This window comes from Scatophagus argus, chromosome 1 (genome assembly GCF_020382885.2).
Source record: "Scatophagus argus isolate fScaArg1 chromosome 1, fScaArg1.pri, whole genome shotgun sequence".
Classification (NCBI taxonomy): domain Eukaryota; kingdom Metazoa; phylum Chordata; class Actinopteri; family Scatophagidae; genus Scatophagus; species Scatophagus argus.
Genome location: NC_058493.1, coordinates 18,470,017 through 18,497,827, shown reverse-complemented (window position 1 = coordinate 18,497,827; position 27,811 = coordinate 18,470,017). Strand labels below are relative to the sequence as shown.

General features: G+C 40.9%; 1 protein-coding gene across 14 annotated transcripts in view; it reads right to left on the bottom strand.

Moving 5' to 3' along the window:
• The window catches only part of tjp1a (tight junction protein 1a), a 111,377-nt gene that overhangs the window by 8,678 nt on the left and 74,888 nt on the right, over positions 1–27,811 (bottom strand). For 8 of the 14 annotated variants that reach the window (XM_046388735.1, XM_046388753.1, XM_046388743.1 and 5 more), the window contains 24 exons: positions 21,918–21,974; positions 20,758–20,882; positions 20,423–20,525; positions 19,856–20,183; positions 19,650–19,756; positions 18,931–19,099; positions 18,588–18,723; positions 14,795–14,934; positions 13,718–13,823; positions 13,250–13,400; positions 11,774–11,882; positions 11,438–11,657; positions 10,114–10,298; positions 9,758–9,853; positions 8,887–8,913; positions 6,991–7,073; positions 6,508–6,718; positions 5,174–5,274; positions 4,715–5,065; positions 3,551–3,799; positions 1,535–2,362; positions 1,275–1,357; positions 334–504; positions 54–160 (listed from right to left, as the gene is read on the bottom strand). In XM_046388735.1, coding sequence (XP_046244691.1) covers positions 54–160; positions 334–504; positions 1,275–1,357; positions 1,535–2,362; positions 3,551–3,799; positions 4,715–5,065; positions 5,174–5,274; positions 6,508–6,718; positions 6,991–7,073; positions 8,887–8,913; positions 9,758–9,853; positions 10,114–10,298; positions 11,438–11,657; positions 11,774–11,882; positions 13,250–13,400; positions 13,718–13,823; positions 14,795–14,934; positions 18,588–18,723; positions 18,931–19,099; positions 19,650–19,756; positions 19,856–20,183; positions 20,423–20,525; positions 20,758–20,882; positions 21,918–21,974 — 4,243 coding nt within the window. The remainder of the gene's footprint in view (positions 1–53; positions 161–333; positions 505–1,274; positions 1,358–1,534; positions 2,363–3,550; positions 3,800–4,714; positions 5,066–5,173; positions 5,275–6,507; positions 6,719–6,990; positions 7,074–8,886; positions 8,914–9,757; positions 9,854–10,113; positions 10,299–11,437; positions 11,658–11,773; positions 11,883–13,249; positions 13,401–13,717; positions 13,824–14,794; positions 14,935–18,587; positions 18,724–18,930; positions 19,100–19,649; positions 19,757–19,855; positions 20,184–20,422; positions 20,526–20,757; positions 20,883–21,917; positions 21,975–27,811) is intronic. The other 6 variants (XM_046388699.1, XM_046388788.1, XM_046388779.1 and 3 more) reach the window with 4 other exon arrangements.

The following is a 27,811-nucleotide window of genomic DNA, read 5'->3' as shown; positions in this document are numbered from 1 at the left end:
TCTTGTATAAGATGAAATACCTGCTACTATTTAAAATAAACAGAAAATCTTACCTTCAGGTGCAGGTTTGGGCAGTGTGGCTGGTGGCATAGAAGGCGTCACCTGGGGAACTGGTTCATATTTTTTCTCCACTGGGCTTGGTTTCTCGACCGACTCTGTCCTGTATCACAAAATCAAAACCATCAATTGGTAATTCACACTAACTATGAGCAAGATGTAAATATAAAAACTACAAAGGATGCTAAATATAGTTACTATGCGGGCAAGAGGGAAATTTTTCATTTACAAACTGTATTCAGGCCGACTAGAAATGTGGATGCAAATGAACATCACCTTGGGTAGTTGTGGGTTGCTTGTGCCTGGGGTTTGTTAGGACCAGCCTGGAGCTTGTCAAAGTAAGACAGCTGTTTCCTGTAGTAGTCCTCGTCCTCATCAGGGTCATAATGGTTGGAGCGCACAATGTCATCAGCTACATTGGACTGAGGCTTCTGAGGCCCTGGGGCTCTGGGTTTGAGTGGGAAAAAAAGTCAATACAGATGTGAGCAGAGCAAGAGTTTCATCATAAATGTGAAAATTAAGCTTGAACAAACTGGCTAATGATGTGAAATATGACTAATTATTAGGGTTGGGTATCAGTACTCAATACCCTTAAGGTATCAGTCGAAATAACCAAGTGCCAAGTGCCAAGTAGATACACTTCTCCAATTAAACAATACCTACATTTGATCTTTTTGTACCCAGATCTAGAAAAACGACTATTTGCATGATTTGCATTGATTTAATGTGATGTGTGATAGGTCCACCACCACTGCAGTTATAACCCATACAGTCTCTGGTGTGGTGAAGTCAACTGTGGTGTATTCCACATAGCTGGCAGTTCAGCATTCACAAGTACATCTGAATATATGGCTGTAACATTCAAAATCTGTCTGTGTTATCTGTTATGTGAGTTATTGTGCCTCATTGACAGTGCTATAGTCACTTCTAATGATGGCAGAAACACAGTGGAGATGTGCAAAGGACACTTGTAAAACCATAATTTAAAATAACATTTCAAAATAATGAATGATTGAACTGATATTTTGTCTTATTTTTGGCAGAAAAAAAAACATTTTTTTGGTCTGGTGGGAGTTCCAGCACTATTAAAGGAAACACCGGGCATTGGTACTGGTATCATAATTTTTTAAACTATACCCAGCCCTACCAATTACACATTTTCATTTCAATATCACTCTTACAAGTCAGCGTGAGTGAAAACAGCAGTACAGACTTACCTATAGCTCTTTTCTTGATCCAAATTGCTCAGAGAATTTGCTTTAGGGATTACTCCACCTGCTTTCAGAGGTAAATCGGCTGCCTACAGTAACAAAAGAAATGAAGCTTATAAGTAGGATAAAAAAAAAATCTGAAATTTCACTTCTAATGTGCTTGTTTCAAGAACTTGAAAAGAAAATGTAAAAGTAAAATACACTAAATAATACTGTAACTGTACAAGCCTCCTCCTGTAATATAACTGTAAAGCCAAAAAGCTTACCTTATTCGCAGATGAATCCCCTGTATCCCTGGCTCTGTCCATGGACACAGAGCGTTTGTTCTCAAACATTTTGACCCTCGTCAAGACTGACTGTGGTCGCATAGCGGGATCATCCTGTTGCTCATCTCTGGCAGGGACAGGCTTTGGAGTGTCTGCAGGGGAAGGAGAGGGAACCTCTGCCTTGGGAGGTGGTGTGGGGCTGGTTTCAGAGTTCAGAGGGATGGGGTCATACTGCTGAGGTTTGTAGCTCTTTTGTTGTGGTGCTGGTGCCTGGCTATAGCTAGGCCGCTGGGCAGCAGGGTCTGGGGAGCGGGCAGCTGAAGGGTATGTGTTCAGGTGAGAATCCTGGTCATAATGCAAGTCAGTCCCTGGAGCAGGAGGTGGAGGATCTTCATAACGCATGGGCCCTTGACCCGTAGGTTTACCGTAGCGTGGCCGCCCGTCGAATCCCTGTTGAGGAGGGGGCTCATCATAACGAAGTGGAGGGGTGTACTGGGAGTCAGGGCCGTCACCATATGGCAAACGGGGATCATAGCCCTGGGAGTTGGCAGTAGAGAGCGGCTGGCTGTAGGGGTTCCACTGCTGCTGGTCGTAGAGAGGCACACTGTTCTCAAAGGGTGGGTTAGAGTCATAGTTACGGTACTTTGGTTCAGGGTAACCACCTCCGCTGCTGACTCCGCTGCTGCTGACATCATACCGACTGGGAGGGTGGTCGTAATCTCTGTATGGCTGGTCAGGGTGATAACCCTGCTGAGGGTAAGTTACAGGCTTCATGTTATGTCCGATTCTCCCTGTGTTGTCTGTGTTGTATGGATCCTTCTGAAACATCTACCGAAGAAATACAAAACAAGGACAAAGGTTACCAACCACACAGGATCCACAAGCATAAAATATGTGATTTGAAAAACTGGACATACAAAAAAAATTGTTATAACACAAGAAGAGGAGAACATTAAAACAAGTCCTTGAAATTAAATGCAGAAGAGAAAAGGAGAGTGAAAGACCTGAAATAGAAAAACTGAGAGGGAGGGGTTATTGGTCAGATAATATATCAAACAGAAATCACAGCACAGCCAAACACTAACTGCAGCTTAAAAACATCACAATGTACCACTGCAACCCCAAATTAAACACTAAAATTAAAGAAAAAAAACAACATAACAAAGTTGTTAAATAACACAACAAAACAATGGGAAGCATTTTTCTTGTTTAACATGACAAAACGTGAAATTGGTGTATAGAAAGGTAACCTAAAATACTTAGAGGGGTCCTATCAATCACTTTTTTTCTTTACTTTTTGAGTCTGCGTTCTGCGGCATTCACAAGAGAAAATGTTTCCCACTGTCTTGGTGAAACCATAAAAGCAACTTAAACATCCACAGTCATATTTAACATTACAAGCACATACCCACTGTACAAAAAATATTCATATTTAAAATCCTGATATTTGAGAAGTAATCATTAATTATCCATCCAAATCTGTTTAGGTGAACCTTTGTCCATTATAGGACAAGGATAAAGAAGGTTGGATTAAATGGTTGGAAAATTAATGGCTACTTTTACAAGGAAACAATTCATTCAATCTGCACTGATAAATACAGCACAAAGAGATCTGCTTCTAGTGGTTAACAAAGAATGAGGCAATCATGTTACAGCCATGCAAAGAGGATAAGCAACAGTGAGAGCTGCAGGATTCACTGCTTCTCTACATGTAGGCACAATCAGTGCAGCCATTGCCTCCAAGCCCACTGTTGCTTACCAGCATTTGCTTGCGCTCTGGAGGCACGTGCACACACATACACACTCACACACACACGCACACACACACATCTCTGTCTCTTCTGGGCAGCACTGTGGTCAGCAGACATGCAGGGCGGAAGGAGAGAGAGAGAGAAGCGTGGCAGCAGGAGGTAGGTAGGTAGACAGGCAGCAGCAGCAGCACAGGAGGTCAGCCAGATCAGACCGAGCTGAGCTGGGCCCGGGTCACGGAGCGTCCAGTAACGGTCAGATGGATACCTTTGGTTCTGAACTGGCCCTTCCAGACTGTAGATGCTCTGGTATGATGCTCTGAGGTGCTAGCTCAGGTGTGGGCCTCCTAAGAGAGCCAGCCTCTGGGCTGGAGCTTGGCTGGCTGAGGGGAGCTGCAGGAGCCTCGTCAGGGCTCAGACCCCCGACAGTTTTTACAGTAACGTCGACAGCAGGGGGCACTGACTCAGCCAGGGGCTCAGTCTGCTGGGGGATGCTAGGGATGGCGGCCTCTGCTTTCTGTGAAGTGGTTCAGAAATGTTTAATAACACGCGCTGACAGACTACGATAAAGTACTAAACAAGTGCCACTACCTTCACAGCCCTTCTACAACGATCTGCTCCTCACTTGGGAATATAGCTTACACTTACTCAAACAGCCAATCATGCGCCTTCTCATTAAAACAACAGCTGTAGATAAACCAATGGCTTGTGACAGTTAGGAATTAGCAGCAGGACAAGTTTCCATCGTTAGAGTATTCTAATTGGATTTTAATGCTATGGTTACAATACAGTAGTTTCTTTTTTTTTCCCCGGTTTTATGTTCGGTAACACATCATGAGACGACAGACGTTTAGATTTGGGTATCACAGCAGCCAATCGGGTTTTGATTAATACATTTCACAGGTACACTGGATTAACACTGGCATTTTCAACATGCACATAATACTTTCTTGTGTTGTAGCGTCACAGTCTCAATCACAGATAAAACAGAGGTAAGAAGTGCACATGGGTGAGTACTGGTACAGACATTTGGACAAACACGTTTCTTTTCCCAGTGACATCAACAGCAGTCACACCAATAAGACAGCTTGTGGTAATACAGAGTACAAGAGTAACAGTGATATTTTTCAAGTTCATCTCCTTTTCAAAAATAAAAAACATACTCACAAACATCAATCAACATACACGTAAAAGCCAATAGATAAAATAAATATAATAAATATATATGTGTTATATATAATATTTATATATTGCGATAAATACCTGACGATGAAAGGTTTCACTTCCCCACCGATATTGTTTTGTAACAGTAGATAGAGAGAATAACTGTAAAAATAAAAAGGTGCCTTCAATAGCGCCTCCAGAAAACCCTTCTAACGCACACCACGGCCTCCAGACAACAGGGAAGACGTGCAGCTCTCAGAAACGCTACCTGCTGCGGCACTGGTGCCTTGAATCCGGCCGGGTCGATGCGGTTCAGGGGGTCCGGCTGCACTGTGTGCTGGTAGCTGACGTAGCCAGTGGGTTCCTGGATGACAGGAGGATCCTCACGGACAGGCTCAGAGGAGCGGGTGATGGCAGGCTCCGTGGGTGGACCCACGTCGTCATTCAGCGTTTCATCCAGTTCCTGGTCGGTGTAGGCTCCACCCTCGGTGTCCGTGTCCTCATAGTCAGAGGTGTGGCGGCTGTCAGTGCTGTACATGGAATACTCACTGCCTGGCGCCGACAGATAGGACAGACGGTCATCATGGATGTCCAGGTCATCATCGCCTGCCCCGTCAGCCTGGGAAACAAAAAGTAAAGTCACAGAGGGATTGAGAACAGATCAATTGCAGTTAACATGGATTTGTGTGTGAGGTGTTTTGTGTGTGTATATGTGTGTGTGTCGTACCTTGCCCTCTGAAACCCACACCAACTGGTTCTGCTGCTGCTGGATTATTTCCTTCAGAGCTCCAAACCAACCATCATTCATGCTGTTCAAGTTAATGGTTGCTGAATACACACAGAGGGAAAGCAAAAAAGAAAACAAAAACATCTCTCCAATTAAATGAATACTAATAATCTCTCAGTTGGCATTTAACCAATAAATCACAGAATCAGAGTATCTCTTTCAATGTCAATATGAATCTTGATAAAAAAATTTTCACACAGAAGTGAAAATTATGAAGTGGTTAAAGGCACAGAGTTACAGTTTGTTGTGTAATAATTGCTTAGACAGTTTAGATTAAGTGAAGAATTTGGAGATTGTGATTTGACAGGAATGATCTCTTGGACCTCTTCAGTATCTTCATTATCATCAGATGCTTCTAAAGCAGTGATCGTCAACTGGTCGCATGTGGCGGGCCCAAATGTCCCATCAGGCCTGTAGAATTTTAATAAATTCAGAAAATGTGTGCATCTAATTACTCACCAGTTCAGTCAATTAAGTTGTCACCCTTGGCAACAAGTCAAATAGTCCTCTCTCTACTCCATGGACCCATCATCAAACCGGCTCCCAGGCTGGTCATTCCCTGGGGCTGACAACAGCCCACTGACCTGACTATAAGAGGTAACTCCGGAGTTGTGGGACAATCACTAAACTTGTCAGTTAGACGCAAGAGGCGTCACTTGGGTTTATTTCTATGACCAAATATTGCATTGAGTCTCAAAGTAGTATTTTTGTTTGCTTCCTAAGATCCCAAAGTGGAGTTTTGTTGAGATAAAGACTTATTCATTAACTGAACTATCAATTTTGCACTGTACTATTTAATTAGCTTAATTACCTAAATTATTTATTACTCATGTTGTTTAGAAATCTGTTCACACTGACTTTAGCTAATAAAAATAACATTCATTTTGTAAGAAAGTGAAAACACTAAACAATAATTTGGCCTAAGTAAGTCACAGCCCCCACAGTGTCCGCTAAGAAAAAATCTGTCCCTTGGACAAACACATTTGACGTCATGTCCGAGTACTAAATGGTGGTCACACCACATGCCCATGCTGAGAAAGGAGCTCGAGGGTGCTTTTGAGTGATGGTCAGTGCTGAACAAGCATTTGTAAGATTTCTGACAGCTCAGGACATTGCACAACAAATTCAGTGTAGCCACAGTCTACAACTATGCAGCACTCAATTGTCAACTGCCTTTGAAATGTGTCTTTGCCCTCTGGAAAGTCTTTCCCATTCTCCTCCCTTTGTTTGGCACACGAATGCATCCCTCCCTCCCTTCATCATAATCGACTCACTGGTGAAGAGGTGGTGGTTGTTCTTCCTTAATTTGAGGGCTCGTTCGTAGAGCTTCCTGGCACTCTTCCTAGACTCAGGGCAGAGGCGGGTCCTCATGCTCTTGACACCCTGCTTGGTGTCTGGGTTGAGAAACACCACAATTGGATACCACTGAGCGTAGTTAAGACGGTCCACCGCATTAGGGGTTATGTCCAGTACCGCGTGCTTATCCTTCACACACAGAAAACAAACAACAAGGTGGATAAGTTTATTTCCACATAGAGAGCATTTTCCCTCTGTTGAAATTCAACCTTTGGACTACTAAAATGTAGAGCATGGCTATCTTAGCCATACAGTGCAGTACACCAGATGGCAGCAATGAGCTGAAAATATTGTGGCTGGCTGCCCTCCTTTCAGAAACATAACAAATGAGCAAAAAAATGTTTACGTGTCTACCTTCTGTCTGTGCATTTAAAAGTGTGTGCAGATCTAGCTTCTCTCACCCGATCAATGATCTGTTTAATGGTGTGCAGGCGAATGATGCCGGAGCTTTTCTGGTCAGTTCCTGCATCCCTGGGTTCACTCTCTATGGCAAACAAATGGACAGAGTCAATGCAATGCATCAACATAAGCGACAAACAACAATAAACACAGGCTGTGCCCTAATTAGACATCTTTGAAGCGTGCAGTTGTCGACTCCCATAAATAGAGCAATTAAATATGAAACAACAATCTCCATACAGGAGAGACAAGCGTACGTTTATGAAAACAGCTTGATCGCAAAGGCAAAATGAGGACAAAACCCAGTTCATGCAATAGTCATAAGGTATTTTGGGTAGATTTAGGGAAATTAAATTTAGTGTATAATGAATGTGTTTGTGCAGCTGCATGTAACAGTATAAATTATGGTGCAGGAAATATGTAACGTGAGAAACGCTGACATGAAATGCAGACATACAAGAGTATGGTGGTCATTTGGGATTAATGAGAATACAGAATCATTGTAAGCCTCAGGGACTGAAGCAAGGATGTGTAGAGGTGTTTATGATTCACATAAAGATAAGCAATGAACTCCTGTATTGACACACAAGTTTCAAAAAAGGGCAGTCATCTCACCGGGATGTTTAGTGATTACTTAAACACACCACAGGACGAAGCTTTGTTTCTAACATTCTAACAGGATCTACAATCTAAAGAAATACTCTGCACTAAACTACCCAAAAACATTTTTTACAGGAGCAGATAAATATAGCCATGCAACAGGATTCAAGCATATGCAGCAATGTTCAAAATTTAACATTGGGATTCAGTATCGTTCCTGTAAATACAAAATTTAGGGGCTTTAAACTTCAGTCACTGCATTACGAAGGGTCAGACACACAGACACACACTGAGCTTAATGGTTTTGTAGAGTTGTGTCACAATGGTGGTTTAATTAACTGTAAGCACTTAAATAACCCATTTTGACCAAATTTCATACAAGTACACTTTTAGTCCAGGTTTGCATAAACTTGATATCCAAATAAAGTAGATGATAAGGTATCTGACTGCCCACAACATAATGATATTTAGGATATGAATACTTTAATTTTCAAAACACCAGTATCATGTATGAATTACATCATTTTTTAAATGAAAATATATCCCTTGCAGGACACTTTAAAAAAGCAAAGCCTCCAGTTGGCCTGTTAATGCAATGTTGAATTGCTGCCAATTTTTATCCCACATGTGGTATTTTTTGGGCAGATAGTAAGAAAACAAAAGAATAAGCTGGTATAAAATTCTTGAATCCCAAATAAATTCAACATTTACAATATATTCTGAATTATTTTGTAATTTCCTTACGATCACACATCTCAGTTTTCCATGATAAATCAACTGCACAGCTCAACATGCGGCCTTGCTGTTGTCTTTCTACATGATGCAACCTGCCATTAAGAGGGGAATACCACTAAATTCAACTATAAGATCATTACTGTATCCAATCAAGAATACTGAACATTAATGACTATTCACATATCTCTTCTTTATGCAACATGCAATATCACAATGACACACAGTCCCCTCCTAAAAGGGTGTTGTTTGCCAGAGTAAACTGCAGTTTCAGTCAACAATAACAAGGGTAGATATATTCATTCATTGTCAGTTGAGAACTCGTATGAAAAGTATGATATTGCATTTCTTCACCGTCAGGTCATCTAATGTACTGTATACTAAAACAATTGTTATTGCCAATTGCAATGGCAAATGTGAATTCCTATATCAAGTGCTATTCCCCTATACCCACTGTTTACACATCTAAAGGTCAGCTAGCCACCAAAAAAGCAGATTACAGTATTACTATCTGCCATACATTGAATACATAAAACAAATAAAAGTTGATGGACTAAGTGACATACTTCCTCCTCCTTGATGTTGCTGTGTTTCTGAAAAGAAAATACAGTTACACAAACATCACTGGAATTACACAAATAAACATCAAAGAATGGAGTCACTCTTCATGTGGGTGAGTACTAAATGTGTGTGTGGTTGCACTGGCATGTGTGCTTCTTCACTTTAATGAAATCCAGAATGTATAAAAACCACCCATTAAAGAAGCTTTCAGTTTCATGGAGTAAGAGGCAGGAGATGAGGACTGCAATGAAAGAGAGGGCAGCTCTGCTTGAAGTGTAAAAGAGTAAAGAGAAGAGTGAAGAGAGAAGCTATAAACAAACAAGAAATAAGAGACTCAACTTGCCTAATCGGACTAACTGTCCAATGAAAATAAATTTTGACTATCTAGGAAGATTAGCATCCTGAAATTGAGCAGAAAGAGATCTATTTAAAGCAATGGGAAAATGTTTTGGGAAGACATCTACTCAGTAATCCAAAGGATAATGACTACTACCTTCAGGTAACATAGAAAAAGATGAAAGGAAAAAAGTATCACAATATTAATCAAACTCTAAACTTTAACAGGTTATAACTTCTTGGAAACAGCAGGGGTTGTTGCATTTATACATCTAAGAGGGTCACAGGTAGTACTGATGTCTGGGGAATATCTCTTTTCAAGGGAAACAAATCAGGCGAGTTGTTGTCTTGTCTCTCTAGACCACACACAACTGGTTTGCAAATTTCTATAAACAGATCATCTTTCAGCTAATTTTGTTTTTCTTTAGCTCTGGCAAAGTGTGATCCTGATCTGCCCATCTATCAACGCAAGACACACGGAGGGACACCAGACAAAGCACGAACATTAGAAAAGCAGGAAACATGTACTTAGTTACATACTTGCAAGTTCAAAAATGTCTGGCTCCTCTCTGGCCAGTTTCTCTCGGGCCACATCTGCAATCGGCCCAAAGATAACCACAGGCCTCAGGAACCCAGCTGTACGAGAACAAGACCAAGTCATGGAGATTACCAAAGGTTAGCATTTTATAACACAAACATAATACTAAAATCGGATAATTTGTTTTTTAAATCAATAATTAATTGTTAAAGCGTCCAAAACTGCTTGTGTTTCTTTTACCTATAAGGTTGAAATCTGTATACTTGTTTGTAAACGCCTGCCCTAAAATTAAGTGTAAAGATTTGTGGGAGTCTCCAGATGATTGCAGTTACGGCCATCGACTATGGTGTAATCTTACCCTCCCTCAGCACAACCCTCTCATAGGCAGGGAATTTGGTCTGAACTGGCTGGGCCGACAGGTCCTCCCTGCTCTTCCGCAAATTCCTCTTGGAGCTTCGCAATCCCCGAAATCTCCAGAAGTCAGCTCTGTCACCTCCTGGTGTTTTGGGGAGGGTGTACTGCACACTGGACAGCTGCTCAGCTCTGGACAGGGACGAGTTGATGCACAATAATTTAAGGACTTCAGTCAACACCACTCTTAATTTGTATTGTACAGTAGTGAGTTGTAAATGGTGGTTGCCATTACAGACTGCAAAAATACCTAAATATTTACACTGTACAGATATATTATATATTCTACAGATATATTACATTATAGATATTATGCAGCTCTGTTAAGTCTTTTTTTGTACCTGACTAAGGTTTAATGTCATTCTGTAATATATACATACATATATACATACAGTATGATGTTTAAAATAAGCCTAAGTTTAAGATTTTGCAGTGAAATGATAAGCCTTACTCATAAAACATTACAAACCATGAGTATCAGTTCCATGAAGTGTACGTAATTAGATCCCTGCAGGTCAATATTTTTTTTTCTTTAAGAAAATGACTGGAAAACCACACAAACATGAATAAGTGGTCAGGTGAGTGAGCCAGAGGGCTTATGAGGAGGTTTTGAATAATAATGGTCTTTCTTTGATGTGTGTTTCTTAAAAGTATTATTGAATTCTGAAAATGATTTTAGGAGTTTATGTTTTGAAAGACAATCTAAGGAGTCAGGTTTAACCTGGCTGAGAAACAGAGAAATATTTTACAATGCTTAATGTATGAGATAAAAACACATGGAGCATGAGGGGGTCTATGTCTTCTCTGTCAACAGGAAGAGATCTGTGTAAACACTGCCAGAGGCCGTTGAAGGCTGTAGAGACAGGCCTAGATCATGATCTACAGAACTTATCCTCAGACACACGGTCCTCACAAACTTCAAAGTTGATGCTTAAAAAAAACATTTGCCCAACAAATGGGATGTGTTAAATATGCCCTACTTTTAAAACACTTCCAGTTTCCAGCTTATATCACAGAATGAAAGCTTTTTCTTCAAAAACCACAGCAGCCCAAATAAAGAGAAGTAAAAGTCATGATAAATGCGTAAAATAGAGTAGACAAATAAAAACAAAACTAAAAAAAAAAAAACAAAAACGGAATGGAAATGATCTTTTCTTGCTACTCCCAGATCAACAACAATGCTTGATTTTCTTTGCCTCCACCCTTGTCAATGTCAAAGTGCCAGAACAAGATGTACAGGTATTAGAGGTGTGACCTGAAACTTCTTTTACCTGTTCTTGTTGGGAATGATGCCCCTCTCGACTTCCTGATGGTTCTTGCCAATACGGATAGCGAGCCAGGAGCCTAATTTACCATTATAGAGCGTGTCCACTACACGGAACACCTCGCCCTTGTTAAAGCTCAGCCCATATGGTGACTCTTTTTCATATTCAAAATGTGTGCGAATGTAGAAGGAGTCACCCACGTCCGATTCCACTATCCTCCGATACACTAAAGAAAAAAGCAGAAAATCACAGAGATGATTACAGAAAGCTTTTAAATGTGTTGGGTTTCATGCTTGATGCGTTCACACTGCTAACACAGGAATATACTCTGCCATCACTGACCATCCTTCTTCTTCTGAGCCAGAATAGTAACTTCTTCTCCTCTTGGGAGATCCAACAGAAACAGCACAGCCTCCTCCCGGATGATGTTAGCAAAGTCCACATTGTTCACCTGCAGAAGCAGAACAAAAGACACTGTAGCTGAAGAACTAAAGAACAAACTAACAGCAAATTACAGATTCCGAATAGCATGCTCCCTTAGGCTAACTTGACCTTAAGTTTTTAAATCATCAGTGTTGGATGCCTAAAAATGTTGAAATCTATTGGATCTCACCCTTTCTTCAGGTTTCCAAAAAAAGAAAAAAGAAAAAAAAAGTTCCCCCTAGAACGAAGCAGCCTCCTCCTCACCTCCTGCTGCCGTCCCAAACACAATAACTGCTGTTTATTGACTCTGCTTGAGGGCCAGCAGGGGAACCAGAAACACATGGACTGAATCACTGAACCTCAGAAAGACACCTTTATCCTTCCCAGAAATAGGAGGGTTTGACGTCTTTATCTCCATTAGTGCACTATGACCACAAGGAAACCATCTGAAGAAGGAAAACAATGTCCTGGAAGTCTCTAAGATGTGTTTGTACAGCAGAGAGAACGAACACACACACACACACACACAAAAGAGATCTCTGCTGCAGAGTGGGAGTATATTTATTAAGAGGAGGAGATAAGGTAATGGACAGCTTTGTTTAGCAGATAAATGCTGTTCATAAATGTTAATGTCTCAAGGGGAAAAAAACTGTATGCCCACGTATTTTGCTTCTTCTGCACTGTACACCACTGCACAGCTTCACAGTTGTGGCATTAAAGATAGCAGGTGTAATCCCTGACTGGTGCATAAAGATGACAGAATGATCCAACACTGACATCAAGAGGGTTTCCATCATCCCATCAACAATGCTACTCTAGTGTTGGTCAAACAGAAAGTCAACTGTTTCAAGGTCAGCGTGGAAGAACAACCTCTATTGTGTCTTCACATTGGAAACAAGGGAGTTTTGACACAAGGCCTGAATGACTCATGGACTAACAGATACATTGTACTGTATTCCCAAGATCTCTTTACACAGAAATAAAACTACTGTGGCCATGGGATCACATAGTTTCACCACTGATTATCAGTTAGTGTAGGCAGCTACTGCTTCTCTGTTTTAACAATAACACCAGATGTTCTTCCCACTTTCATGTAACATGTAACATAGAAAAAACAGAAACAATTACAAGGCAGTGAAATAATCTCCTTTGCCACAGTTAGTCTGAATATCTGCATGTGACTTATAGGTATAACACTACGTTTAAATGTTACATGGTATTGGGAAACACTGACACTGTCCACAAGATTGGCATATTTGATGAATGGCAGTGCAGGCTGTTTTTTTTCTTAAAGCACTTTTACTTGACCAAGCAATAAAAGGACAGCCTAAGTATAAGGAGAGGGCAGTTTTTAATAGAATTTTATAAATACAAAAACAATGGTCTGTGCCATACCCTGAGAATTTGGTCTCCCTCCTCCAGCCCCTCCTTGGCTGCAGGACTGTCCTCCAAAACTCCTGCCACAAAGATTCCCACGTCGTTGCCTCCTGCTAACCGCAGACCGACACTCTCTCCCTTCTTGAACTTGACCAGCTTCATACTCGGCCTGAGGGAAAACAGCAGCAGAAAGGTTATAAGTAAAAAGGTCATCAAATCGTGGATTTAGAAACAAACATTTTAAGAGACATAAAACACAGCCAGCTTCTGATACAAGCAGAGTGTAGTACAACGCCAAAGCCCAAACAAATGATGAAAAGTATCCAACTTTAATCTGAACTAAATTTCAAGTAGGCCTATAGGGCAGGTAGGTTAGCTAAGTTCACACATATTATCAATAGTGAATAATATTTGCACTTGATATACATGAGACAATACAGATTAGCACTCAATAAAAGGTGCTTTGAGAGCATCCAGGACAATTACCTAAGGATGCTGTCATCGTGAGCGGCGGTGGGCACTGGGGCATCAGAAGGGCTGACAGGCAGATCCACATCCGGCTGTCCAGGCTGTGCATAAACTGGCTTTGGTTCTGCCACAAACACAAACACAGTAAGTAGGATAATTTACTCCCAAGGAGACTTGTACACAGACTTGTGCAGAACCATAAGACTTTCACTGCTGTACAGTAAAGATAGTTAGTCAAGTGTTGGGTAATAGTGAAACCAAGTGTAAAAGTGAAAGCATCATTCAAATTCATTCATTCATTTTCTATACCGCTTATCCGTCAGGGTCGCGGGGAGCTAGAGCTTATCCCAGCTAACTACAGGCAAGAGGAGGGTACACCCTGGACTGGTCTCCAGCCAATCGCAGGGTGGACGCACAAAGACAGACAACCACACACTCTCACACTCACACCTAGGGGCAATGTAAAGTAGACAATTAACCTAATGTGCATATTTTGGTATTGTGGGAGGAAGTCGGAGTACCTGGAGAAAACCCATGCAGGGAGAACATGCAAACTCCACACATAAGGGCCAAGACTGGGATTCGAACTTGGAACCGTCTTGCTTGAGGCGACAGTGCTAACCACTGCACCACTGTGCCGCCACTCACATCTCAGATTTCTTTTGCAAAATTACACTTGCCAAGGTGGACATGTATAGCTAGTATTTCTTTGTGAACACTGAGAAGGATGCATGAAAATGTAATCTGCAGTAATTAATAACTTCTGTAACAACGTGTTGATTATATATCAGACAATAAACAACAGTTAAGAATGTGTGTTTTTAGGTGCTTTAAACAGTAACTGCAGAGATACTGACACACTGTCTTTTTAAAACTGGATGTTTGTCTTTATAATTATTCCCCTTCAGACACACAGGAAAAAGCAGCACGCAGACGAAAGCTTAGTGAACATCTCTTTGCCATAAGACCTGATTGGAGCCGCGCTGTATTTGTGATTACAAGAACGGAAATTCAAAATACAGTGAAAGCTGGAAACGACTCAAAAGAGAACAATAATCCCAGGCACTGAGGGCTGATGGGCAGAGGTGTCTGTACCAGGCAGCGGAGGTAACAGTTTTTCATCTCTGGAGCTGGTCTGGTCGCTGGCCTGTGACAAGATACCATCGTCAGAGCTTTTCACAGGTGTGGACATTGCTCCTGGTTTGGATATGCGATCCTCATCTCGACTTCTATGGCTGAAATGAACAAAAATAACACACGGCAATTCAGTACAAGTGGACCGTCAGCGAACAATGAACGCATTCCTTACATTACTGTGACATCTGTGCTGATTTCCGTGTGTGTAAGAATGACCCCAAAGACCTCAAGTGTTTATATAGTTTTGTCCTGCGGTGGTGTCACCAGGAAGATACAGACATCAAAATGAATGCAAAGGAAAAACAGCATGGACATGAATTAATGGCACATGGACAGAAAAATGGAGACGACAATAAGCAATTATAAGAAGGAAATGCTTTTCCCTTTTCTCTCTTTCAATTGTGTAGTCTATGCCAATGGTAAACCAAATTCCCAACTAGAAATAGATATTAATTTCAACTATAGCAGACAAGGTTTATAAATATTATGATTTCCAAAGCACATTTTTCTGCAAGACTGATGTAAACTCCTATTTTATTGACCATTCAGTAACCTTTCCAATAAAAGCACAGATGCAGGGAAAGAAAAGTCAGTCTCCCAACATAAACTCCTGAGTTAGGATACTTTTCAGTCCAAGTTCCTGTTTAACCTGAATAAAATAAACAAGGAGAAACTATGTGTGTGCGAGTGTGTGTCTGTGTACGTGTGTGTGTGTGAATGTGTGTGTGAGAGAGAGAGAGAGAGAGAGAGAGAGAGAGAGAGAGAGAGAGAGAGAGAGAGAGAGAGAGAGAGTGTCTAGAAGGCTATGTCTAACAGAGTATAAAAGCTCTGCTGCTTAAAACAATGGTTGAATTCCAGTCTGGTCACATGACTGTCGGCTGGCACAGCACTCTAGCTGTATTCAGAAGCTTTTGTACAAGAATGTGAAGGTGCAGGCTGTGCCATCAGCTCACATTAGGCAACTTTTCCCATTCCCAAAATACACAGTACAGTCTTAGTCTCACATTTTCACACAATAAGACAAGAATGCAACATAGTGCATGTTCATCTTTTTACCCATAGTGACTGATCCGGTTCATATTTTCTACCACAAAATGACCTCTTTCAAAGTCCCTGAGTTTGTCCACCAGCTCTAACTACAGTTCAGTTTTACAAATACATCTGGTTTGTGTAATAAGAACAGTCAGCAGATTCTGCATCAGAGAGAAAGACCTGTATGTGAATCATTGTATAGGGAAAAGGATAAATGAGAGTTGCAGCTTGAGGATAAATAACAGATTTGTAATGCGACACAGTGAGAGACAGAGTGTATGTGTGTGTAAAGGATGAATGAGAAGTCTTAGAGACTGGGCGGAGGGAAAGAGAGACAAACAGAGCAAGAAATAGAAGGAGAGAGAGAGTGTGTGTTGTGGCCTAAATCTGCTGTCCCTTGCTGCAAAATGGTGCTAAAAAAGGCTTCACGCTGACAAACACCATTTGACAGAAGCCTTTGTTCAATCGATTCACTTTCACATTTTTACAGTATGGGTACAGGCAAAAGAGAGTGAGTGAGATGCAAATAAACTGAAGGAGACAAAGAATTGTGGCTATGCAGACATCAACAAACATTGCAAAATACAGCACAGAAACACTATACTGCAACAATTCAGGACTTCATGATTTCACAAAACAAAACTGAGAAGATATGATAACATCTCTTTGCAAAGCAAACAAAATGTCCAATGGCAAAATTTTGCTATAATAATTAAATACATCTTTGAGGAAAAATTACACAATATTATAAAATCAAAAACTAATTACTCACACAAATGTATCCGTAAGTTGAACCATGATGCTTATTAAGAGGATTCTGAGCTCACCTCCTTGAAAGACAATACAGAAAGCCTTCTGCATGTGCAATTATACTCAGACTCACTGAGAGGATGGTGATCTGTTGTATTCAAAAACATGGAACAGTGTTGTGCACTAGGCAAATGAATGCCTCTAAGCCCTGTAGCCAATCAGGTTAAGCGAACCATCTGGCTTGGGGCAAAGCACTGTGGGAAGTATGTCAAATTCTTTTTTCCCTTCCTAAACTGGAGATAGTGAAAATATTCTACAGTGGAGTGAGAGTCCACTCTCTCACTGTGAGAGTGAGACTGTGACGTCAGAAGAAGGCATAATTCCTCCTAAAACAATTCATGCAATTTGTGTGAATACTAGATTAACAAGTTAAACAAAATGCATACTGGTATGCAAAAATAAAATGATTCAACATTTTCTTACATCTGGACAGAATGCATTTACTTACGATGAAAACAATCTGTGTAATAGTGAACCTGCTCTCACCCTGCATTGACACAAGCATGGTTAGTCCACACAATGTATCAGACTACGATGTACCATCTAATGAAATAACAGCACTGGAAGTGCATCTAGTCAATAGGACATAACTGACAACTAACTAGTAAGCCTGAAAACTGAAGTAGCAGCAACATCCTGCAGCTACAAAAGCTGTTTTAAATGTGCAATGGAAGTAATATCCAAGTAAGGCTACTGTTTATTCAGGTGCAGTGAGTCATTTTCTTTCCTTAGGGAAAGAGTTTATTATAAACAGAAGATTTGGCATCTATACTGTATCTCATAGAGTCAGACCTTCATCTCATCAAGATCACAGAAGTATGAAGTAAAATGCCTGTCTGACTAGCAAAGAGTTGGAAAATGACTGCTTCCTGAAATAGCAAATCTGATTAGGTTTCTATGTGACTACAAACAAGCTCTCTGTAGCATTTTTTTTTGTTTGGAGTATGACAGTCCACTCTGCCTGAGCCTCTGAACCATTTACTGGTGATCAGAAACCAGCAACATATGCTGACTATTGCACTTAGTGATATTAGCATGGGTCTGTTTGACACTCCGGATAAAAGTAAGGAAGAACGTATCATCTTATCCCTTTCAACCAAGCACTGTAGCGTGTTCCTGCCTAGTGAACTTGGTCAAGCTCCACAGTGACTGAGAGAAACTATAGCAACTTGCATGTCTTTTGTATCACCTAAAGTCATCTAAAAGTTCGTCATCATGTCAGCTATAAGAAGCTATGCAAACCCTAAATTACAAGAAAGATAACTTAATGGAAGCTCCAGCTGGTAGTAAAATAAAAGGAGGACAAAGAGACAGTATGGACATTACAATGAAGCAAAAGCAGATAACATGTATAGAGTAGATGCAGAGAGTAGCTATCAAATGACTGCGTTAATCAAGTAAGACTTATAAAATATAGATCTGTTCTGGGCACAGATGTTTAAGCCACTTAAGTGGGAAATAGCAAGAAAAAAAGATCTATGTCAAATAGCAAATTAACCAAGCTTTGCATGATTTAAGTGAATTTCTCTATACAACTGAAACAAAGGTGTCTTTGTATAGAAAATCGCTTTAAAAGAAAATCTACTATAACTTCAAAGCAAGTCTTTTGTCCACTACACCAGCAGGAGATGAATCATTCCTCTCTTACTCAATCCTCTCCCACAGTAAGGCATTACTGGAACTTAGTGATGGCTCCTGAGGGAGTGTGACAGTTCACACACGCAATGTCTTTACCTACTGATTTATGCATCAGTGGTGCAAAGCACTTACTCAGCACCCACTAACATGTGGGGGTGAACATGATGTATGAAGTTGGAGCGGTGGGAGTATGGATGTATGACTGTGGCATGTGTGACAGCTGTGTCCCATCACCAGATATGCAGAGTGTGTGCATGTGTGCTTCAGTCACCTGCCATTGCTGATCTGCCGTGGTGAGTGACGAAGATGGTCCGATGGTTCGGGCCTGTCAGGTGAACGTGATCGACTACCTCGCCCATGAGATCGATTGGAATGGTCTGATGTCAGTGAATGTATTTCTGAAATGTCTGTGAAAGTTAAATTAAATGTGCATTAGCATTTAATCAATGACATAAATCAAGACAGAGTATAAAAATAACAAGAAAAATATATGTTTAGACTTCCTTCCGTCGCAGTGTTAAAAACATAACAGGTTTGTCTTCTGTCAGTCACAGTTTGTGCAGTCAAATGCTAGCTGCATCCAGCAAGGCAGTACTACATGTCTGTTGTCTCACCATCTCTGTCTGAGTTATTGGCTGATGGAATGCTGTCATCAAGGTCAGGAATGTTGAGCAGCGTGGCTCGCTCATCTCTCTGCACCACCATCTTCAACTTGCCCTTTGACCTCTCAATCAACTTTTTGGCATCTATGAGTGATAGGTTCTCCGTAACTGTGCCATTGATCTGCCAGAGGAAAAGGGAGCATGTCAGCAAAAGATTTCCTGCTAGATTCCACAGTGTGCTGAATCCAGTCCACAGAATTTTATTGTGTCACATACACGGCATATGGCAAATTATATTTGTTCCACTATATGTTTTATTGGTCTTTGCTCTGCAATCACATTTCAACTAGAAAACACCCCTGCCTCTCTTCAGAACTACTGGTAAATTGGATTTTGTATGCATATCTTTACTTCCTTCCTTTACTTCTTTACTTCCTTTCTCAAAGATTGAGTGGATAGGAATTCAAAGAAATAATGGAATGTGTGGTATTCCTGCTGGTGAGCCTGCATACTAATGAACTCTGACCTCACTCTGTGATCCCCTTTCAGCAGCCCTCAGATTACCACAGCAGACTGGTGAAAGTTAAAAAAAATAAATAAATCTGATACTCTCTCTTCACTTTCACCCCCTCTTCACTCATTCTGGTAATTACACTATTTAAAACAATTTCTTTACATGCTCATCTATTTATTCAAATAATCTCTTTATCTAACACTCTCTTTATTCTCACCTTAAGTACAACATCTCCCTCCTGAATGTTTCCATCTCTGGCAGCAAGGCTCTCAGGGGAGATGTCCTTCACAAATATGTGGCTGGCCAACCGGAGTCCATATTCTGCTTTCAGAGTATAGCAAAATAATATTAACACAAGACATAGATTAGCTATAACATTTACTAGCTATCACATCTACAATATGCAAAGTCAACTTTGCCCACCTTCATTTTTGCGGGACTTGACAAGGGTGACCTTGGCAGGCCTGGGCGGAGCAGAGGAGGCTTGCGATCGGCGTTCAGAGCGAGGTGAGACACTCCGCTCCCGCGAGGCACTGTGATCCCGCCTGCTGCTGCTGCTACGCTCACGATCATGACGCCTGCCAGTGCCCGTGCCTCCGCTTGCTCCTTCATAGGCACTTCGGCCACCACGACCACTGTGGTGCTCATAGCCATCATCCTCATCACTGTCTTCTTCCTCATGCTCTGACATTGTTTCCCTGTCTCCTGGCCGAGAAACAGGGATCTGCACTTTCCTTTTACGACGAATAGTCTAGGAATAGACAGGACATTTTGGGTGTTAAAGAAGCAATTTTGATCAGCTCAGGTAAGCATAAGAGCATCATTAAAGTTGCATAGAACATTCTGTCAGCAAATTGTAAGTGAGTGGACCCAAATCCTGCTTAAATTTTTAAAGAAAATAACAATAAACTGGAATCGACAACGGGTCACTGTGATTCAAATTTCACAATTTAACTCAAGTTTGGCAATTATCTTCAGCGTCAAACTTACTATTTTTGCATTTTTGCCACTCTTTCGGAGCTGCTGCACAGCATAGGCATGTTCTACATTGTCCATAGAGACTGCATTGACCATCACCACACGATCATTTTCTCTGAAATGATGAAAAAGAAAAAAAAAATTAACAATTGTTGTGGACACCTACGTCAATCTAAAAAATTCATACCAAATCCTTAATATTTATATAGAATAAAACCAAAGAGGAATTATTTAACAGGTACATTCTAAGGTCAAATAGAATTCTTTGCTGTGTAAATATAAACATACTGCAAAAAATCCAGTATTATGCCAAAACAAAATACTGTCGGCAATAATCAAACACTTACTGTAGCAGTCCCTCAGCAGGACCTCCTTTCAGCACATCAGATATCACAATGGACGTCTCCCCACTCTGGAAATGAGGGTTGTCTCGCCCACCTGAGATGGCAATACCAAATCCAAAACCTGGGGCCTAAACACACACACACACACACACACACACACACACACACACACACAGATTACTGACTGGGAAACAAATTGGACTTGTCCCAGGGTTTGCTGTAAACAAAAACAGGCTAATAGGCTCTCTGTAGTCTAATTATCAGTGAGACTGTAATTTAGTAAAATAATATAATGAATTCTGTACAATTGTTTACAGCTGAGGGCAAGGGTCATTTTGCCCATTTTCCAAGCAGTTTCCATGGAGGTTTTCAAGGCTGCTGTTTCATGCAGCCAGCACCAAGGGAGCGAGCTATGTGATGTAAATGGCTAATCACACAACCACAACAACACAGGAGAGCCACAAGGCTGAGAACCGTAGGCCACCCCGGGCTGCTCGTTCAGCCTCAATAAAGCTGCTAATAATTAGATTACAGTGAGCAGGCCAGTCTAGACAGGTGCTCTACACAATCCCATAGCACTATAACATCAACTAACAAGACTTCACTGCCTCGAAGCAAAGTACTTTTAGTACCTTCAGAAGTGCAGCATATAAGATAATGAGTACAATAATTTATCAGTTATCTCCAGGGGAACATGGCTTTGAATGTTTAACCTGATGCTACTGATTGTGCCAGAGGAGGTAATCAGTCAACAGTCTTAGCAACTGAGGTTAGGAGGTTAGTACAATCTATCATAATTACATGTGACATGGGATGAAAAACACATGGAGCACAACTATCACAGGCTTCTTTCCCTGGAGTTGTGCTAAGGAGAAGAGTATGTTGCCAACAGGAAGGAAGTGAAATGAAGTAGCAAGGAAGTGGTTGCTGATTTCTGTCTTCCTTAGCCTTGTTTCCTGCCATCTGGGTTCCTTGACTATTGTTTCTGTACTGCACATCCTGCTGCTGCAGCTGGCCCTCTCAATACAGAGAGAGAAAAGAGGTGTATGGGCAGAGGAGAGGAACAGGGAGGAAAAAGTGAAGAATACACAAGACGTAGTGCAGCATTAGGATACCACAGACAAACGAAGAGGGGGGGAGCAGAATGAAGAGCATACACTTACCCTGTGAAGGGTCACTGTGTGCTGTTCCCATATGACTGTTTCCTCCATCGCTGCACTCTGTAAGACAAGATGATAAGGATCAGTATCTTAAGGCCCATTTATTTTGTATATATGTATATACCATGTATTCTATGAATGATAATGCTGCAACAGATGCAATCTAAAAGATATGTAATGTTCTATTCCTGTGGATTTTAAGCTTGTAAGATAAAATGAAATCTACTTGATTACATTATACTGAATGGTCTAATGTCTTGTCTTTTACAAGCATGAAGGATATGGCCTCAAATGAGAGTTAAGTCCTCCTCTCTGAATAAAGGAAACATTAACAGTGCACTTCAAAATATATCATATGGCTTTGCTTGTAGCTACATATAAGATGGCACACTTGACAGCCAACTTAACTGCACTGCATCTGCACTGGGGAGGCGTCTCACATTTTTAAAACAGGTTTTAATGTAATTCAACCAATGAGAACTGAAGACGATAATTATAGGTTTTATAATAGAGGATTCTTTCTCATGTATGGATTTACCCATAGAGTATCAACTGAACAGGGACACATTTAACCAGTGCACAAGATGTACTTAAATAACACACACACACACATAATATCACACAAAGCACAGTTTATATGTAGTTTTAGATAAGAATGAAATTCTAAAAACTACATGTACACCAGTGTAAATTTCATTAACAAAAGCTATGATGAAAAATGTCCCTTAACAACCTTTTTTCCAAGACTTAGATGAGATGCTGAAGAGTTAAAAATAGATCTTTGGTGATAAAAACTATGACGAAATATATGCTTTGTTTTCAGTGAGATGAGACAGGACTAAAATGTTAATAATTTACTACTGGAGATTCAAAAAACGCAGGATTTTTTTTCCCAGTTGGCCGTCTAGTTTGTCTGTCAAAATATAAACAATGCATCAGTGTCACTGACCCATAAGATAGGATTGATGTGGTGTGCAGATTCCACTGTTGTCCCAAACTGACAGCAAATAAATGACAACAACAGAGAAAGATCTATTGGCACACATTACGTATAATTCAGCAGAACGGAAAACAAAATGCTGGGTAGTAAAGACGGATGGTGAGACCACATGTAGCTACACATTCTGTTAGAACTTGTCCAAGTGAATTAAATCAAGGGGGAAAAAACCATGGTTGTTTTCACACCTGTTCTCTAATGTGTCTACATACATCAGTGTGTGTACATCATATGTTGCTGCTGTAACACTTACAGCCTGCGAGTTTATTTATTTATATATTTGGGCAAGAAACTTGTAATTATGCTCAATCCATTTCCTCTTATTTTCCCTTAATAGAAAACACTTAATGACAAGCCCTGCACAAAGCATGCACTGCAATTACTATCTAGCAAAACAGTTGTTTCTAAGATTAATCGAGAATCGGCCAACTGTTCCAGCGCTAGTGTGATTGACGGTAATGTTTGTAAATACAACCTACACAACAGCCTAATCAAACTGTCTGCAACATCGTATGCTGCAAGCATGCCTGCAGAGTCTGTGTACAAACCTGGCTGTAACTTTTCTTGGAGGCCTAAATATAAACAGCTACAGCTGCTAAAATTAACACTTATGTACACTTAGTGTTTCCATATCCTGTTCAATTTCAGTAGACAGCACAGTAGGCTGCAATGCTTTTTTTGCAGTCCCTAAAAGTCCTAAAAGTTTACATGTGAAAGGATTATGAATGACAGCATCATGAGTAAACAGACAGTTAAGGCAAACTGAGATTCAGAAGACGTAGTGAACGTTCCTGTATTAGTCCTGGCTGGGTCACTTGTGAGAGCTGAAGTAAAGAAGGTATTTAGCTGCTCCTCTGACCTGTCACACTGGATTAAACTGATGCTAGGCAGGCATCTTATGCTTTCACTCATTCTCTAATTCAGTTACATCATACAGGTTTCTCTTTATGCAGGACTCATCTATAGGCCTCTAGATTATAGACTTTATTTAAATTTCATTTATGTGTCTGCCAGTGTTTCACTGTCATTCACCATTGTAGTTTATTCCACAGGAAGCCCAGAAAATGTGATATTATGTCAATAGGTTGCACACGATGCTCCTAACTTTGTTTCTTAAAGAGCTGTTTTTTAACTCACAGAGTGTGATGTCCCCAGCTTTAAATCAGTTTTACTCTGCGTCCCTACAGCTGATAAAGCAACACTGCTGTCTGCCTGCAGGGAGCATTGGTACAGCTGTCTCTGGCAGAGTGCTGAGTACAGTCCAATGTGGCAGGCAAAGCAAAAAACATAAACACCATCACACGTGGCAGGGTACTCATTTACTACAAGTTCTACATATAATCAGCTTTTTAAAATAACACACCATGTCATCTGTCCACCCTATCATCGTGATAATCTCACTCCCTCACTCCTTAATCATCACTTAATCCCCGAACCATCTCACCCATCATCATGGTCATTACTGTCATCACCTTCCTTTTCCCTAACTATACAGTCCACAGCAGGTTCACGCTGCAATGCTGCCAACAGCAAACAAAATGAGGAACCAGACCAAGAGGCAGCTGATCAGAGTGTCTGCTATCTGGTGTCTGTTGACATGTCTGGAGAGATAATACTGTAGTTGTGTTAGAAGAAAAACACAAAAGAACACAAAGAAGAGAATACTTAAATTTGTCTTAACAACATAAAAAGAACCCGTGTCAATTACCTTTCAAACACAAAATCAAGAAGAAACTTGACTGCTTGAGAGACAAAACAAAATCCTGTCAGTGAGCATTACAAATTGTTGTGCAGTATTTTGGCATCCAAACTGGTTTACTACTTTGACTTAGAAATTCAGCTTAACAGTTTCCAACAGTGTCAAACTTGGTTCAAAGAGGTGGGAGGTGATATCGGATGATTAAGCGGCTATCTGCTTTTTTTCCCGCTATGAACTATTGTCAATATATCAGCCTCTGAAAACTCACTACAGGAGGACCTCTACTTCCTGGAACACATTTCATTGTACTCCTGGTACCAAACAACACCCCCCCACCAATGCACCTGTTTTAACACAGATCACTTCAGTCTGAATCACAAACTCTGGTCCTGTAGGCACTAACCTATGCTACACTTACTGTAGGTCTACTGACTTTGGTTTGTGCTTCAGTAACTCTGCTCAGTTCAGTTGGCCTGAACCTCTACAATACACAGTTAACCCTTTGACCCTAATTTCCATGGCAGCTCTGTGTGGATGTTATTTATGTCCATAATTGGCGCAAAGGGCCTGGGTGTTCCCCCTCTCGATCTCTCCTTGCCCTCTCCCCCACTCCCGTCTGCCCCTACGACTCCCACAGTAATGCCACTATTGTGTGAAGGGACCTGACCCATTTAACAACGACTCCCCCCAACATTCCCAAACACATCCATTCCACCAAAGTGTTTTGTGATATATTCATCCATCCGTTCATTCATTCATCCAACAGTCCAGGCAGACAGAGGGGGGCTATGCTATGAGAAACAACAGCGTGCTGGGGTCATGTGACCAGACGGTCAGGCAGGCAGGTGGCCTTGTCCTTGAACTGTAGGTTGCACTGATAGGCAGGGAGTGGGAGGAGGAAGAGGAAGAGAGCAAGGCTGCGGGCTGCTTACACGACTTCCATATACAGTACCTATAGACAGGGTACACACATACTGGGCACTGCGTGGATTCAGCTGTTGCTGAGTTAGTGATGCATTTAGTTTCTTGGGCTGTACTAGGAGAAACAATGAGAAGAATAAGCAAATTGGAAAAACATCACTGAGACAAATAGACACACAAGAAATCTAAACCCTCTGAAAACACTATACGACACACCCACTCACTGACCATAAGAATTTCAAGGAAGGGCAGACAGTATCTGAGAGTGTATGAGCCATAAGGGCGTGGACTTGCTTGCACAAGTAAGAGGCCACAGGTCAGGTGTATGAGTCATGAGAGAAACAGGAGACTTACAGACTAATAGCCTGTCTTCAATTAAATTTCATCAAATTAGACACTTGGGTGGGCTTTGAGAAGGAATGATTTATTTGTGAAATAGAATGGCAGTTGCACTTCCCACCAAATTACATGGGATTTGTTTTGTTCTGTTTTGTTTTTGTATTGTAGTGTATTGCTCACTCTGTTGCTTGATTTGGTTTTGCCAAATTGATTGTAATATGATCAGGACACATATACATGACAAACAAGATGATTTGTAAGGTAGTTTGGTTAGGGGTTTGGAGGTTTGGATATTAGTATTATTAGTATTTTTAGTATTTTATTAGTATATTATTAGCATTATAGTGGCTTTTTCTAAAAAAGAAGGCTCTCTACTGATGAACACATCTGTGAAACTGGTGACGGCCAAGATGGTTATGAGAGAACCTGCCTGTCTCATAGATTGCTTAGGATATTTACTCCAGCGGGACTACAGCTTTGACTCTCAGATGAGATTATTACAGCAATTAATCACTGCAAAGTGAAGTGACAATTAACAGGCTGGCTGATTGAGTGTGAGATATAAACAGAGCAGAAAGCCGACAGCAATAGAGCACAGCGCACAGCGCACAGGTCAGATTAGTTTTACTCTAGGAATAAAAATAAACAATTTATTTTAACTGAGAAAATTTAACAAGTTAATTAAAATGTGATAAGGATCAGGGTTGTCAATGTGGACTCATGTTTCATGAAACTAAAATCCACAAAGAGGAATTTTCTGTGTGGAAAAAATACCAGCTGTAGCTCTGTGTCAATAATTTCTTTCACAAGATAATTTCGTTATCTTATGTATTTTGTTACAGGAACATTTCAGCCATCACACAAAAGCAAAAGATCGCAGAACACGTGGGGCCAAAACAAACATGTATGCAAGTGTGTCTCATTTTCTCAGGTGTAAAAAAAAAATTAGAAAAATACTGCAGGGAACAAAGGATGAGGTTTATCTCTGAAGTCACAGAGTTGTGTGAAACAATGGTGTGCTTGATGTTGCACAAACTGATGGCAGCCTAGTGTATTTATACATCCATATTAGTCAGGCTTGAGCTCTGGCCAGCAAGGCCCAGGGCTGGGAAACAAAGAGCAGCTACCACTCACACATGTGTATTTGTTTGAGTGTGCGCACACACATGCACACACACACACGCACCATGATCTAACACTACAGGGTCTCTTTGTTCAAGCTACGGCTTGGCTTGGCCCTGCCTGGCCCACCATAACACACAGTCCAGTACAGATGATAACAGCTCACTCAGGCCAGACTCTTCAAAGGCAGAGACTAATCCAGTTCTTCAGGGCATACTGATGAACAGACTGGAAAAATGAGTGATGAAATGGACAATAATAACCTGCTGCAGAAAGCTATGATAAATAGGGTCAGGGTCAACCATGCAAGTCTTCAACACATACCCCTCAGTCTTCATATTCATCAAACCTGTTCACATCAAATCACAGGATCTGCACAAACTGAGTACACACTGCAAACATCGCAACAGTCTGTGCACTCGCAACCAAACACAAAGTCAGCTGATGGGCATTACTGAACTTTTGGGGAAAAGATGCATTCAGCCAGAAATAGCCACAAACAAGTCGACATGGCTCACATACGCAGTTTGGGATTTTTGAGAGCAGAATAATAATTAAACGGAGACAAGTGCAGACAATCACACTCTTAGCTACATCTGCTTTTTGCCTCATCCAATGAAATTAACTTAATCAACTCAAAATCGACAATGCAACAGGTGACATGGGATGTTACAAGCAGAGAGGAGGTTTAGAAGAAGCACAATAAGAGCTCTTTATCAGTGCTTCATCAATAAAACTGTTGTTCAGAAGTCCACTACTCATCACCTCTCTTTATCTGAATCCCAGGAATACTTCATACGGTGGGTGTATCAAAAACAC